The sequence below is a fragment of the Micropterus dolomieu genome, linkage group LG04 (assembly GCF_021292245.1).
Source record: "Micropterus dolomieu isolate WLL.071019.BEF.003 ecotype Adirondacks linkage group LG04, ASM2129224v1, whole genome shotgun sequence".
In the NCBI taxonomy this organism is placed as follows: domain Eukaryota; kingdom Metazoa; phylum Chordata; class Actinopteri; order Centrarchiformes; family Centrarchidae; genus Micropterus; species Micropterus dolomieu.
In genome coordinates, this window is record NC_060153.1 from 23,816,776 (window position 1) to 23,833,236 (window position 16,461).

General features: G+C 41.4%; 1 protein-coding gene across 2 annotated transcripts; it reads left to right on the top strand.

Annotated features, from left to right (window-relative positions):
• The first annotated feature begins 125 nt into the window (after positions 1–125).
• Positions 126–8,408, top strand: inab (internexin neuronal intermediate filament protein, alpha b). 2 transcript variants are annotated; one of them, XM_046047339.1, is made up of 5 exons: positions 126–246; positions 4,182–4,241; positions 5,457–6,462; positions 6,995–7,119; positions 7,272–8,408. In XM_046047339.1, the coding sequence occupies exons 3-5, from the start codon at positions 5,614–5,616 to the stop codon at positions 7,546–7,548; spliced, it is 1,251 nt and encodes a 416-aa protein (XP_045903295.1). In that variant the 5' UTR covers positions 126–246; positions 4,182–4,241; positions 5,457–5,613; the 3' UTR covers positions 7,549–8,408. The 2 variants fall into 2 exon arrangements, with proteins under 2 accessions (XP_045903295.1, XP_045903296.1); XM_046047340.1 differs by lacking the exons at positions 126–246; positions 4,182–4,241 and having other exon boundaries at positions 5,401–6,462.
• Positions 8,409–16,461: the final 8,053 nt, after the last annotated feature.

Here is a 16,461-nt window from a genome sequence, read left to right on the forward strand (position 1 = left end):
GCTCTCTCTCTCTCTCTCTCTCTCTCTCCCTGCTCTCTCTCTCTCTCTCTCTCTCTCTCCCTGCTCTCTCTCTCTCTCTCTCTCCCTGCTCTCTCTCTCTCTCTCTCTCTCCCTCCCTCCCTGCTGCCAGCTGTTGTTATGAGACATTCAGGGGGCGGTGTTTGATCCTGTCTATCAAGAGGAGGCGGGACTGGACTGTCTGTAATCTTGACGCGGACACGTAACACCACGGTCATCTGTTATCAGGTGAGTGCGTCAAGGTGCAGAGAGGCACCTTTGAATTGCATCAGTTTGTCTTGTTGCGAGATTTAATTTGCTTGGAGCTGGCCTGCAGCAGTGGAAAGCCAGCGATCTACTCACGTTGAAAAACTGTTACATTACTGACATGTATTTACTTTTTGTTTTTAATGCTTTAAAATACTTTACAACTTCAAATGGCTGCCAGGACAGGTCTATTGTGTGGGAAAAGTGCACAAACAAAGTAAACATTGGTTATCTTATGTTTGCTGACTGTTTAGTCACAACTGTACAGGTGCAGGTAGCCTACATCTGACTGCACAGTACTTTGTGATGGATACCATCAGTGGTGGAACAAATACTGAGATCCTTAGCATTACAACAGTGTAAAGATATATATATAATACTATAATGATAGGGACCTAATGATAAGGACCTGCATTCAAAATCCTACTTAAGTAAAAGTATAAATCTTCAGCAAAATATACTTGGTATCAAAAGTGAAAGTTGGCTACTTGTTCTGCAGAAAGAAATGTCCCTGTGACTGATATATTATGACATTATTAGATTGCTGATGTTGTTACGCCTATGATGTGTTGTGTTCTTGGCGTTTTCAATGAAGAAGCAGGAGGCAGCACTGGGTCACAGGTCTTTGGTGTTGATCTGGTAATATCTCTCTCTCTGTCAGTTGGAAAGAGTTTTGACCCATGTCACACACACACACACACACACACACACACACACACAAACCCAAGATGACACAGGTTGGAGATGCAGATGCAGACCCAATAGAACAAATAATAATAAATGGGAATGACTGGATGGAACTAATAAACTATGTCTACTTTAATCTGTTACATTCACCCCTGCTGAATTTCAACAGATTCACTTTCTACACAAAAGTAGCACTTTAACACTAATGATCTATAGTGAGACAACAGACCTTTGTCTTTTTGATCCACTTACCGCAAAGATCTCATCTTTGAATTCAGTTAAACAGATTAAAAGGTGTTAAGATGGTTGATCAGGCCTCTAACCCTTGACGAACATTAAGGTGCAGCCAACAAGCCATGACACTTGGATCTCATTACTTGTCTGACGCGTGTAAAACATTTCAAATAAACAAAAAGCACACAAAGAAGTGACTTTAAAGCTATCTTAGCTACAGACCCCGTGTGATAGGTTTCTGTACCATATTCTGAATGAGCCGGTTGACTGACCTGACCACTCTGCCTACCCTTGTGGTTACTGTACCTCGAACAGTAACTTGGTCAGAGTTAGGTTTGGGTAAGTCTGACTGTGGGCTGTGAGGTATTTGTCTCTTCAGAGTCAACTGGAAAACTGACTGGATTGGAGTCTATGTCAGTCTGTAAGTCAGGGGCAGCATTCACATGGTTCATCATGTCCACTTCATCACAGCTGGATTCAGCTCGTTCTCCTGTGGGTCCTGGGCCGGGAGGAAATTCACATCCAACAGTAGGTTGAGAAACTGCAGCTGGTGCGTGATGGACGGGGCTCATTCACCGCGTGAGCTGAGTGGTGGACGCTGGTGGACAGACACCTGAGAGGGCTGTACTGGCTGTGACATCACCAGTGGCATGGCTGGCTGGACATGGCTGACTGCATGTGTAACTGGAGCTTGAAAGCTGGCCTGAGAGTGCACTCTGTATTCACGCTGTTCCTGAACCTTGCTGGTTGTCCACTCTTCAGGTGAATTAAAGTTGAGGGGTCTGGACAGTATTTAATGACCGTATCTGACACCCCACATCCTGGATGCCAACACTTTAGAATCTGAATCAGGGTTATTACCAAGAACATTTTCACATCCAAGGAATTTGCCTTGGTAGATTGGTGCATAACAATAAACACAGAGAAAATAAATAAAAAGGTTTAAAAGACTGTCAAGAAAGTCAAGAAACATAAATATAATTAAGAAAAGAAATCTGTTTTTCAAATAAAAGAGCATGTACAAGAATGTACAAAAGTATTAGCCAAGGAATGTGCAAAAATTCAGCCCCTGCCTCCGTGGACATTAATACAGCTTTGTTCAGTCTGATCCACTCTTCTATTACCCCTTCATGAGGCAGTGGCTTGGTGTTATGAGAGTCAGACATCTGCATGGAGGAGGAAGTCAACTCACTGAAGTTCTGTTTCAGGGTGTCAAAAATCAGTCCTGGAGCCTGGATGTGATCAAGTGAGGAGTCATTTCTACCCACTCATGAACAGAACATTTATCACTGTTATCTCCCTTGAATGTTGGTGGCTCCTTAACATCTGACTGCGTGACAAGTTTGACCCAAGATACTCGTTAGCTGTAATAGACCGATAAGGGCGCTCAACATGCTGTTACATGCTGTCTGTGGGGCTTGTGATTTACATTCGGGGGGACCAGGTTATGTGTGGAGCAAAACCTGGGGGGGTATTCAACCCACCCACCTGTGGGGTTTTGACCTCACCTCCACTCAGCTCAAAGTGACCAACTCGGAATAAAGGTGAGTAAAGCTGGGCTTCCCAAGGTGATCGGAACGACGCTGATGCTTGTTGAATCCAGGGGGTCATGGCACAAATGTTTCTGGCCAAGTTACGCCTACGATGTTCTGCATTGTGTTCTTAGTATTTTCAATTAAGAGAGACTTTTGAGCCGCGTCTCACACATACACACACATACCTACCATCTGTAGCTACAATGACTACATACACACACACACACAAACCTGCAAAAAATAATGGCCAGACCTCTTTCCTTTACAGTTTTCTCTTTAACAATGTATTGTATATCATGAGTTTATCCTATAGCTGATATTAGAGGAAAGAGTACAACATTACTCTCTGAAATGTTGTGGAGGAGACAGGTAGGTACAACTTTACTTATAAACAGTACTTGAGTAAATGTACATAGTTACAGTGCAACCCATAAGTATTTGGACAATGATACATTGTGTGTGTCTTAAAAGAAACAATGGCTTGGAGGTGGTGAGTTTCAGCTTTCATTTACAGCTGTTTACATATTGCCATTGTCCTGCCAAACTGTTCTAAAATTATAGTGGCTGTTAAAAGGGCTATGAGTCTGTTTACCATATTAATTTGAACAACCTCAAACACCCTTAAAGCTAAAAGTCTGTACATTGACCTCAGTCATGGTTTCATATCAGATACACCCTGAGTACAGAGGTAAAACTATAGAAACTGTGTCAGTCCAAATACTTATTGATGTCACTGTAAGTAAAACAATGTATACTAAAATAATATAGGAATGCTACAAAGATCTAGATACATAGTATTAGGCTGCTATTATAATATTACAGGGCAGCTAATAAAATAGCAATACAGAAGAATACTACATAACACTACTTACTATAGGATACTATACAATTCTTATAGTATACTATAGTAATGCTATTGTTCCATTTCGTAAGGGTATGGTTGGTTGGCACACTTTTCATTCTCCGCTGTATTTCTCTGGCTTACTTTCTGATAGAATATTCTAATACATCGAATGTCATTGTTTCAGTTTTCAGTTAAGGGCATTGTTTAGATTATTTCTGTGTTGTTCTGTCAATGATGCTGAAATTGCAAATAATTCATTTAAGTTGGCCCCCCATAGCTCTTCAAAGGGGCCCCCACATGCTTAAGGCCGCCACTGCATATCCTCATTTGATTTGACCAAGACCAACATCTGAGGAGAATCACACAGTTCTTCCCCAAAACACAAGTCAGAAATGCATTAAACATATATAAATCAATATGAATAAAAGCTTTTCCATTGACAGTGTTATGTGCCTCCACTGCCACATCATGATTTACTTTGGCTTGCAGAGCCTCATGTATGTTTCACAGTTTTTACAACATTGTTTGATATTAGCACAGATTTCTCCAGGACACTTGTAGGGCACTCAGTACATCAGGTTTGAATATTCTGCATAAATTTATTGTGTGTCTTTCAGCTTGCAGCTCTGCTAGCAATGACCTCTTCTCGGCCGGAATGAAAATGGCACCTGATAAAGGTGAGAAAACCCCAATCAGGTTAGATACCTGTGTTAATCTAGATTGTTGAGGCTCCATGGTAATGTTTTGCATGCTTCCTTGTTGGGGAAATCAGCTGATCCATCATCAGTTCGTCGAAGCATCCTGTAGCAGTAGTAGTAAACCTTACAGCAACTTAGTATCAAGTGGTCCTAATCGATAATCTGATATGCATGTGTGCTGCGGCAGTGTGCTGTAATTTCACAGCAGAGGGCAGCAAAGGCCTATCAGTGAAAATAAAACTAAATAGGTCATACACCGAACAAAACAAAGAATGATCAAATCACTTTAATTTATGTTCAGATAGTAATTTCAAATATACATTAAGATCTTAAACTTTTTCTTCCTGAAGATCAAAGTCTAAATCCTTTGAGAGCAACCTCAAAGCCAACCTGAGGATATTAGATGCACCTTATTGTATGAACAAATTCATCTTCAAATGTAATGTCCTCATTTAGGAGCTACTCTGTTGATGCTGGTCAGCAGGTGCACAAATCTAAAGGTTACAAGTGAAACTCCTGTTCTGCAACTCACAAATACAATTTTCAGCATTTCTAAAGTAGAATATGTTAGTTGTCAGCTGGCAACTAAGACAATAGAAAAAAGTTTTGAAAGTAAGTGCACCATCGTAATTCTACTTAAATGTCATATTTGCGCACGTGTAGACCTGGTGGTAATTTGAAATTAGGATGGAATTATATAGCAAATGTTTTCAATATATTTTCACAATATATATTCACCTACAGAAACAATGGGCATAAGCTGGAGGTTGCCTTAATTTGAAAAGCTAAAGATCTGCTTCTGGAAAAACATTTGAATACTTCTTGGTTTTAAGTGTTTAAGTGTCTAAATTTGCAACAAGCGATTATGCACTGTGGCATCACCACTGCGCCAAAACTGACAGATCCATCTGCTTCACACATATAACAGTGTCACATCTGAACTGATATCAGAATAATAGCAGACTAATTATGTGCAAAGGAAATTCCTCTCGAGCACAATATTCAGCATTGGTTCGCAGATACACTGGACCAGCTGAGGCATGTGGAACGAATGAGTTCGGATGTTGCCATCGGGTATTAATTAGGGATTGGGTTGGCCCCCTATATAAAGGAGACGCGCCCATTGCTCTGCTCTGTCTCCATTCACGCCAAGATGAGCTACGGATCTGAAGTCTTTTCCTCCTCCTCCTATAGGAAGATTTTCGGGGATTCTCCCCGTTATGCGTCCTCTCCATCGCGGACTGGGGTGAACGTGTCCACACGGGGAGGTTACCGGTCCTCCTCTCTATCCCGGAGCAACGTTCCATCTCTGGGCTCATATAGTAGAAAGTCCGGCCGCTCCTTCGCGTCCATGCCACTGGAGACCTTCGACCTGACACAGAGCAACGTCCTCAACAATGAGTTCAAAATCATCCGCACCAATGAGAAGGAACAAATGCAGGGTCTTAATGACCGCTTTGCAATGTTCATCGAGAAAGTGCGCAACTTGGAGCAGCACAACAAAGTGCTGGAGACGGAGCTCACTACCCTGCGCCAGCGGCAGAACGAGCCGTCCCGCTTGGCCGAGCTTTACCAACAAGAGATCCGTGAACTGCGCTCCCAGCTCGAAGAGCTGAACGGGGAGAAGTCCCAGTTCATGCTGGAGAGGGATAGTATTGAAGACGAGCTCCAGAAGCTCAGGGGGAAATACGAAGATGAGTTCCGTGCCCGGGAGGAGGCAGAAGCCATCCTCAAGGCTTTTAAGAAAGATGTGGATGATGCCACCATGGTGCGCCTGGACCTGGAGAAGAAGGTGGAATCTCTGCTGGACGAGATCAACTTCCTGAGGAAGGTGCACGAGGAGGAGGTGGCCGAGCTGATGGACATGATCCAGGCTTCCCAGGTGTCTGTGGAGATGGAGGTGTCCAAGCCGGATCTCACCTCCGCCCTCAAAGAGATTCGAGGCCAGTACGAGTCCATGGCGTCAAAGAACCTGCAGTCCGCTGAGGAGTGGTACAAGACCAAGTTCGCCGACTTGTCTGAGCAGGCTACCCGGAGTAATGAGGCCATCCGCGCCAGCAGGGAGGAAATTAACGAGTTCAGAAGGCAGCTGCAGTCCAAGACCATCGAGATAGAGAGTCTGAGGGGAACCAACGAGTCTCTGGAAAAGCAGCTCCGGGAGATGGAGGACAGGCACAATGCAGAGATAGGAAACTACCAGGTTAGTAGGCTACAACTTCACAATTTGTTACTACCCCTTTTATCAAACGGGTTATAGACAAAAAGAAATTCACCCATTTATTTTTAGCTTCATAAAAGTTTATTTACATTGAAAGTGATAGTGTTTTTTCTCATAAGAAGTGAATGTCAGAGCAATGATCATTTTAGGAGCAGCTGGTGTCAGTCGGGCTCTGTCCGTGGTGCTGAAAGTCACTCCCCTGGGACCGCGCGCTCAGCAGCTGCATCTGCCAACGCCCACTGCTCCAAATGAGTAATTTCACACAAGTGTTGTTTTTGATTCTGCGCTTCCGAATGGGAGTATGTTTTTAGGACAAACATTTCTAACGTTTTGCTCATAAATGACTCGAATTTCCAGTCACATGGGGCACAGAGGTCTTTGTTAGGACACTGCTATTATTCCCCTGCAAGCAATGTGGTCACAGACTATAATTTCTCACTTACTTAAAAAAAAAAAACATCTCAAACCCTGGCCTACTTTTCTTGTAATGTTTTCTTGTTGTATTTGTCCTTAGGACAGCATGGCAGAGCTGGAGAATGAGCTGAGGGCCACTAAGAGCGAGATGGCTCGTCACCTGAGGGAGTACCAGGATCTGCTGAATGTCAAGATGGCACTGGATATTGAAATCGCAGCTTACAGGTAGAATCTCATTAGCAGTTATAATAACCATATGTAATAACATGAAAGTGAGAGAAGCAGAATTTAAACACTAAGATAAAAATGTCACTCTCTCTCTATCTCCTCCCCTTTGCCTCATTGCCTATCCTTTCCCTCCATTATCCTCTCTGCAGAAAACTGCTAGAGGGGGAGGAGACTCGCATCGGGACAGGGATTAGCTATCCCAGCTCCATGAGCTCAGGTGTTGGGCAAGGTTACAACTACCAGTCCCGTATTTACACCAGCTCCAGCAAGAGCAAGAAGGAGAGCAAGGACGAGGACCAGCAGCAGGAGAGCAGTTCTGGAGGCAAGGTCTCCCAGCGTGAAGTTTATGAGGAGACAGTGGTCACCACCAAGAAGGTGGAGAAGCAGCAAGACCCCAGCGATATTCCCACCAGTCAGAAAAACTAAGATCTTACTGTAAGCCTGCTTTTGACCCCTTAAGCTTCTCGTTACCCTCTCTTAAACCCATTCCTCTTCTCATTTCCCATCCTAAAACAAACCCTCTTGCTTTCTATTGAAGCACTTGTGGATATCTAAGATGATGGCTCTGCTTTGCGTTCTCATTATACGCATAGCAAGAATATCATGGTTTCTATCTGAATTATTGTGTGTTGGATTTCCACAAGTGTGCAGAGTGCAGGAGCTAGATGTTTGTTTTACATGGGTTTATTCTTCCTTGTCCCCTGTGTCCCCCACATGCATTCCCAAAGGAAATCCATTATAACTACTGTAACCATCACTCTATACAAAACCACAGTACATCTGTTCTCTCTCTGTCTCCTTCACACACTCAACATCGAACAATAAAAAGCACTTAGGTAGCATCTCTTACAGAAGTACGGTCTTTCAAAATATAATATTCTTAAACAGTCTTTCACACTTTGGGATAATATTACGTCGATATGTGATAATGAAACACAATAGATAATAACTGGTCATTCACTTCTACCACAAGCTGTGAGAAACTCTCAACACATTCCAATGGAAGCATGTGTGTGCGAGTGTTACTGTGAACATTTAAAGGACAAAAGATTCAAAACACGTCAGCTAGTATCAGTTACTCTTTCTGCATTCACTTATATAATACAAATACAATTATTCCTGGCATAATAACGACAGTTTAGTAAGGAAGCACAAAGTAAGGAAACCTGGCAAAATAAACAATAATATATGATTGTGTCTTGCTGAGCCATTGTTTTAAGCCTGTTTACTAAAAATGGAGTTGAAAAGGATGAACATCCTTGGCCGAGCACAGACTCCTTTTTTAACTTCCCGGTGAAGTTTCATTCTAGAAAAGTGTATTTCTTTAGCTGTTTAAATGAGACTTGAAGAAAACATGAAAACAAATGTATTGATTGTGTATAATTTGCATGGTGTATGTAGATCTCATGCTTGCATGGAAACCATTATCCCATTTCTCAATCGACATGATTCCGTTGGTTGCGGTTAAAAGGTCAGCTCATGCCTTCCTTTTCACCATCTACCTTGCTGAGCATCGTCACACTCATTAATAACTGTAATAGACATGCACTATATTTTAGTGCATAGGCCTACTGTAGGATGTGACTTAGATAGGCTACAGATCTCTGCTGTTAATACAATTAAGATAAAAAGGAAAGATTCTCTTTAAGGCACTTGGACAAGAATGTCAAAACTTTGGTAATGATGAAAAGATTGCACAATGTGCTATAAAGGATAAAGGGAAACTGGAAAATCATGCTAAGATGCTGTAAATGAGGCAAAATGCAGCTAATACAATAAGGAAGAAGAATATTTCTTCTGATACAGTCCAGTCAATTAGAGACTGAACTTTAAGTTACGCTTTAGCACAAATGTACAAGATGTATGTATGTATGATCTATCCATTTAGCACTATTTCATGTGTCGTCGATGATGCTCGGAGAAACATTTACGCCGCTGAATCCATAACATGTCACTAAGCCAGAGGAAAACCATGCCATCGACACTCAAAACACATCACAAATTCAGTCAAAAGCTGCCAGACCATGCTCTGTTTGAAACAACTTGACCTCTCTCTTTCTTACTGTAGCCATGACTGGATAAAAAGTCTGTTTTAGTACGACCTCACTGCTAGAAACCCTTCAGTATGAGAGACTTACAGCTTGTTTTTCTGCGTGTGCACTGCCAACTTTTACACAGCTATCTTATTCCGCCGCTGCTGCTGGTCATGGCAATCGATGCCCTGACAAACTGCACTCACAATGAAAATTCAAAAAATGACTGATTGTATGGCAGACTGTTCTGGATTAGGTTCCTGTTGTTTTACTTGTCTTACTTGTGATAAGTACCTTAGTACTGTAGTAAGTGTGTTTGTATCTCTACACAGTGGCCTATCAAAACTGGAATTATTTTGGGGGACAGCAAACCTGAAAGTTGGGCATTTTGTTTAATGGATCACTGAATTCCAGTGAAAAACAGAGGGAAATCTCAGATGCACAAGAATTACAAGAAATATAAACAACATTTTATAGTATACAGCTATAACAATGGATGAAAGGTTCATGGTTGCAAATGTCAGGCCTTTATCTTTGCACTGTATACCAAAAGAGTTTTCATTGGTGTCTGAAAAAAATGTCTACTACGTCTACAGCACTGCCAAACTTTTCTAAGTGCACACGCAAAACCACGTCATGGGAAAAAATTAAACATTTTCTGAAACTAAAGAATATCACCCATCCAAAAGCAACAATCAAGATTTAGTCATAGAGCAAATACTGTAGGATTTAAAATGCCTTAAAACACCAGCAACTGTTTTTCTGGCCAAGTGTGTGATGCGTTTGATTCTGTTAAGTGGGGTGTTTAATCATTATTATCTATTTATTAGCATTAATTAGAGCTACCATGACTATAAAAGCATAGGGATTGAATGTAGTTGACATGCTATTCTCTTTACTGTTATTACTGCTTATGTATTGCTGTATGACACCATATCAATAAAGACTTGACATTGTTGAGGCTGCACATGATTTCATCGTGTTTATTTTACATGCGACACACACTTTTGAGTTGAGGATTCCATAGTGGGTAGTGTAGTGTAGAAAAGCTAATATCTTGTACTTGTTGAAAGTCTGTGTGATAAATCTAAAAACACATCAATTCATTAGCATCCCATAAATGGTGCTATAATAACTTACCTGGACTCTCGCTACACTTATTTGATTGGTGATAACTGAGGATTAATGAGTGGTGGAAAGTAACTAACCATTTACATTTACTGAAGTGCTGTACTGAACTACCATTTGAGGTACATGTGCTTGATTTTATGCTACTTTACATTTCTACTCCATTACTTTTCAGAGGAAATATTGTACTTTGTTTATTTGATATCTATAGTTACTATTTGCAGACTCAGATTATAATACATAATATTATATAAGGTGGTGTTGTGGTATTGCCTATTCTGTTTAAGAAAAATTTCAGAATACTTCCTCCAGCACTGATTAATGATGAGCCAAAGTGATATGTAATAGGATGGATGAATGAATATACACAGGTTTCTGTAGAGGCATATGAGCACATGATTCTTCTGTAGCGGATCAACCTGTAGTACCTACTACGATGACATTATACATATATGTATATAACTATACACATCTGTGGCTAAAGTAAAAGCCAGTGTATCTGTGAACCTTTAAGGGTTCAATGTTGAGTGCCAATATTGTAATGTAACTATTCCTCTAGCATGTTTTGAAACCTGAGGAAAATAATTGTGGTGCCTTGATTTATCTGTTAAAGTAAATATAGCTTTGGACCAATAGAGACTGGAAAGCAATGTCACCTTGACCTCTTCCTTGGAGATATTTGTTTTCTCTTGCTTCTCGGGGCCACACTGCAGACGTGTATTAAAGGCATACATGATGGATTACCTGCTGCTGTACTGTATGTTGATCTTTGCACCCCTGCTGCTGCTCAACACACTTACCAACACCCCTTCAGTCCTAGACCTTGAGACCTTGGGCCTTGTGGATTGTCTCTGATTAGCCCATCTCCCCTAGCCCACTGATTGCGTGGGACAGCCTTAGTGCTGGGTGTGCATGCGTGACGCAGGTTGCAGTTCTTCAAAGATTTATACCCCTGCAATGCTGCTGAGTAAAAGGTGTGGTGAGAGCCACCCAGTGAACTGCCGCCGTGAAAGCCCTGTTATGAAACAGCCCTCCCTCCTTCAAACTTGAAGAATACTTTAACTTTCTATTTTAAGTCTCACCTTAGCCACCCTGCCCATTCTTCATAACCACAGAAAACACGTGAAAATGCTATGAGGCTATACAAACATGAAAAACAGTACTTACTGCTACCATGCATGCGATGTTGCCTCTCGTAGGAAACTCTGGGATTCATTTGAAATTTATAGCAGCTAAACGCTATCAGAGGGTGCTTAGCCTTCAGTCCCAATGCAACAACATGTATAGCAGTTGATTTCTCAAGTGCGTAATTCTGTAATTATTGCACACATTTTCAGTTCATCAATAAACATATTTTTCTTTGATTTATTTTTCCTTGACATCTCATAATATTAACATCCAGTGTTCCCCTTTTTATTTCCCCTTAAGTGGCTCTAAGGTTGTAAAAATCATTAATTTTACACTGTCTAACAGTATTGCATACACATCAACTTGTTTCAGCTCTTCATTGAAGCTCTAGTACGTTTACTCTGTGGAATATTCAACCCCAAGAGTCCACTTTTTTATGGCTACACCATTTTGTCAAGTGGAAATATTCAAGATGTCTCATGCATCGTTTTACACACATCTTTCCCAAATTTGGCCTGAAATACCTGGACATATTGTGAAATTTTGGGATCTCCTCTGGAATTTAAAATGAATTAAGGTTTTGTAGGTTTCAACAATATTCGGATGCATAGTATGAGGGGCAGACCCCTCCCTGGTCTCCTTTTAATGTCTCCCCGTTTGCTATCTTGGGGGATAAAGGAGACGATGTTGAGGGAGAAGCATGTTTTATGTTCTGTCTGGTAATAAGTCTACATGGGGCTGTGATGGTGGTGGAAATGAGAATCAGGCGGTGGAGCAGGGGGCCCATGGCTGTAAATTTCACCTGTTTGTGCCTCAGGATCAAAGCCATTTCTCTTCAATGGACAGAGGCGTTGGCTCTGCAGACATATTAAAATGTGAATGTGTGTGACCTTACACACACACACACACACACACACACACACACACACACACACACACACACACACACACACACACACACACACACACACACACAAGACCCGTATCACGCTAACAGAAACCAAAAAGGGCTGCTACTCCTTGAAGGGAGACAGTCACATTCATTTCTTAATTGTATACTGATTTTTATCTCAGTATACACTTTCATAATGAGTTTATGGCCTCAGTCGCTAGTTTCAAGTCTTCTTGAATACAGCATGATGTTCCGTTTAGTAAATTATGGTCCCATTTAGATCTACATCCCCGCTGCAAGGCGTGCCTCGGCCCGGAGAATGCTGGCCGAACACTCACTCCCGGCTCACAATGCCTGTTCTGTGCCGTCCTCACTCCTGTTGAGCGGCAGAGTCAGGTGGATAATTTCACCGTTCAGCAGGAGGAGGTGTGGAAGCCCACCCACTCCTTGGAAGAAGCCCTCAGCCTTCTTCTTCTGGAAGAGCCGGAGTTGTACGGCTCCTCCTCTTCCATTCACGGGTCTCCCAGCGGCTCCCCATTTTTCCCGGTCTGGCCGTGCTTCCCTCCCATCTGGCGGTACAGGAAGGTGCCGCCTTGGATCCTGTTTCCACCTACATTCCCATCACCAAGGTGGGAGGCTTCTCAGACCAGGGTTTCAGCCCGTTCCCTCCGCTGGAGCCTAACCTCACGGCGTTCTTCGGTGTGAAGCCACTATTCAACAAAGTGATCATGGACAGACCTTTTCGCATGTTGACGGTGAAGCAGGTGCTGGAGTGTGTGTGCCAGGGGGACTGGCTGACCTCCATCGACCTGAAGGATGTGTATTTTCATGTTCCCCTCATCCCAGCACACAGGAAGTTCCTGCGCTTCTCTTTCAGGGGCATACAGTTTCTGTGCAACCGCCTGCCGTTCAGTTACTCTCTGGTTGGCTGAAATCAACATACAAAATCTTTATTCAACACTCCTTTTCCATGCTTACCATTGTGGGGAGGGTTGACCGTCGTTAATGGATAACAACACATTTTTAATTAGGGTTATTGGTTGCATTTGAAACAATGCGTTCTACATCCAATCAAAGCTAGGATGTAAAATAAAAGTTATGGTCTTAACTGGTCTTGAAATAAAATCCAGAGTCCTCAATGTCTGAGACCGAGACAAGATCGAGTACAAATAACTGTTCACTGGCGCCCTGTCCAGGGTGTACCCCGCCTTTCGCCCAATGTAAGCTGGGATTGGCTCCAGCCCCCAGCGACCCTGTACGCAGGACGGTTGACGATGGATGGATGGATGGATGGAATTTGATCCATTCGCACAGATAACATTTGAAAAGTCTAGAAGAGTCACAAAATGAAATTATTTAATCCCATTCAAGGGGAGGGCTAAACCGGACGTTAGCCGGTACGCATGCTCTATAAGTGCTAGGGCTGGTATGTGATTCACCAAGCTCTGGGTGACTGACTTGATGTCTCGAGTTATTTGAAAACCTGATTTTCTTTAGTGAGTGACCCATACAAACTCCAGTAAAAAGAGTCAAACCTCCCATCTCTGAGGCTAACTGCTCATTAAACCAGTGTCTTGTTTTCTCATGTACACATTACAAAAGACACAATATGTAAACATGACTAGCTCACTGTTTCCCTGGCTCCCTCTCTTTGTGCTATGCTAAGCTAGGCTAAACACGTCACTGAGCTTGCACAAAGATGAAATTGATACTGAACAAGCTTCCCAAAGTATAAGAATAGTCCTTTAAATACAGACAGACAGGCAGACACATTGTCAATGCAATTTTGGAATGAATTATTCTCCCATTTGACTCCTATTTTAATCTTTGTACCAGTTAACAAAGTATTAATTTGTGAGTTGCTGCTGTTGTTTCCTTGGAATCTGCTGTGCTTCAGCAGCCTGGGGGAATTAGTACTGCTCTCAGACAGGCAGACAAAGAGCCTCTGAAGAGAGGCATATAAATATCAGTCAGCAAACAAAATATAGAGACAACAAACAGATAGCAACCATTAAGGAGAGCAGGGTTGTCAAATTTAAGATATATCCACACTGAGGTAGATTTTAATGTAAACTGGAAAAGCCTAAAACCTGTGGAAGCAACAACTAAAAATAATGTTGACAAGCAGTTTACTATTCTACTGGTAAAAAAACACTTAAGGGAGTATTTAGCATTAGATTACATATTCAATCTGTTTTCTTTCCTGACACAAAGTGCTGAATCATTTTGAGGTAGGCCCTGTGTGTGATGTGGCGCTCTCTCTGTTAACCAAGCCATCGCTGTGTTTTTTTCCTTGGTGCTAATAATAGCAGAGACAGAGCCAGCAGAGACAGACATGCAGCCAGACAGACTGAAAGAAAATGTTTTATCCCTCAACAAAGGAGAAGGTCGCAGCCTTATTGGTGACCTCTGTCTAAGCTTCTGTGAGGATGGATGGAGTGGTATTGGGGTTATTCAACCTGAGAAATACAATTACATTAGCAAGAAAGTCCATCTCACTAATTAGAAAATGGAGTGGGAATGAAATCAAATATCTCTAATATTGTAAAGATTTGATTTGTAGAGTGGTTAACTGACTTAATCGAATATGGATGTTTCTGGGATTTTTTTGTTCTTTAGTCAAACGATCATTTAAACTACTGTGACACGTGATCAACATTCAATTTTACATTTCATGCTTATATTTTCACATATTTATGAGAAACTGGCTAAATTAGTAAGTGCAAACTGGTTGATATAAAATAATTATACACTGAGACATAAGAGTAGCCCTGTAACTACCACATGGGATGAATGCAAAGCCTAAAAGACCTAAAAAAACTATTTTGTCATGGCACTTTGCAACATTTATGCAGGTTTTAAATAAAGTATTGTTCGGTATCTATACTGACATTGCTAAATAGATTTAACTACAACTCATCCCCGAAAACATACAGATTCTTTTTTAATTGCATCACACCGGGGCTATTTGAGGTAGAATCTCATTCATTTCTCAGGTGTGGAAGTGTGATCCATCACTTCCTCCAGTGATTAAACAGATATAAAAAAAAACACAGGGAAGCATCTGATGAAATGTCAAAAGGTAGGTATTTTTAGGTTGCAGCTGGCTACGTAAAAAGCTGGAGAAGGAGGAAGGTTCATCATAACTGATATTTGCATCAGAACTGAAGCTCTGCAGACTGCTGTTGATACTGCACTGGATGCACTGGAGGCACAAAGTGTCACTGTAGAGATAAATCTGGTAAAATGTACATGCCTTTTGGTCTGAATTCAGTCTGCAGATACAACCAGACTTTTTTGAATTTTTACACAAGGACTTAGGAAATATCAGCAGTCTTAAAAGCCTGCAATAAAACATTCCTGAATAAATATGATTTATGTTATGTCCAATATGGTGATGACCATTCATTAATAAATACTATACATGCTAATTTCCTGAAATTAGTCCATGTTACTTATCTGTAACACTTACTGTCTGTCAAACTTTTGCTGAGATACAGTCACTGACTTGAAGAAGAAGTGCTCTCTGGTCCCTATTCAAATGGGACTCATTATATTGGAGGAGGCCATGGAGGTGCAGCAAAACAAGTTTAACCTAGAGGGATGTGTCCTTAAAGTAACCTTGTGCTGCAGTGTGCAACCGCTGACAGATGCAATTTGGAATCAAACTCACATTAAGACATCCATTTGGATGATGACGTTCAGGTTTATACGTCTATAACAAGGCAATGTCCTCATAAAACTCCAGCCAATTTCAGAAATATATTTTAAATTAGCAGTGTCAGTTCAAGATAGTTTTGACATATTCTTCAATAAGAAAAATTCTGTTAAACTTAGAAAGAAATGTTATATCAGTTATTTCAATCTTGATCATTTCCTGTCATGTTCTTGATATAAAAGTGGATAACACAGAATTGCATACCAATCTGATGTTTTTTTAGACAAATGGTACCTAAAGCTCACAGTGCACCATTGTATTATAAAATGTTCTTCAGCTCTTTGGGTGGGGGGGGGGGGGGGGTGTGTGCTGCCGCTGCCTAATCCATAATAGAGCAGCTGAGCCCATCCAGGGCTTTCTATTCAACAACATCCAGCCTGCAGGATATGACAAGGCATTTTGAGAGTGAGAGAACAAGAAGAAATATAATATTATTATTA

Excerpts from the sequence above, each read along its gene's own strand:
- inab (XM_046047340.1), top strand. The coding sequence starts at position 5,416 with ATGAGCTACGGATCTGAAGTCTTTTCCTCCTCCTCCTATAGGAAGATT. Across the intron at positions 6,463-6,994 it reads CAGAGATAGGAAACTACCAG|GACAGCATGGCAGAGCTGGA; the intron begins GTTAGTAGGCTA and ends ATTTGTCCTTAG. Across the intron at positions 7,120-7,271 it reads ATTGAAATCGCAGCTTACAG|AAAACTGCTAGAGGGGGAGG; the intron begins GTAGAATCTCAT and ends TCCTCTCTGCAG.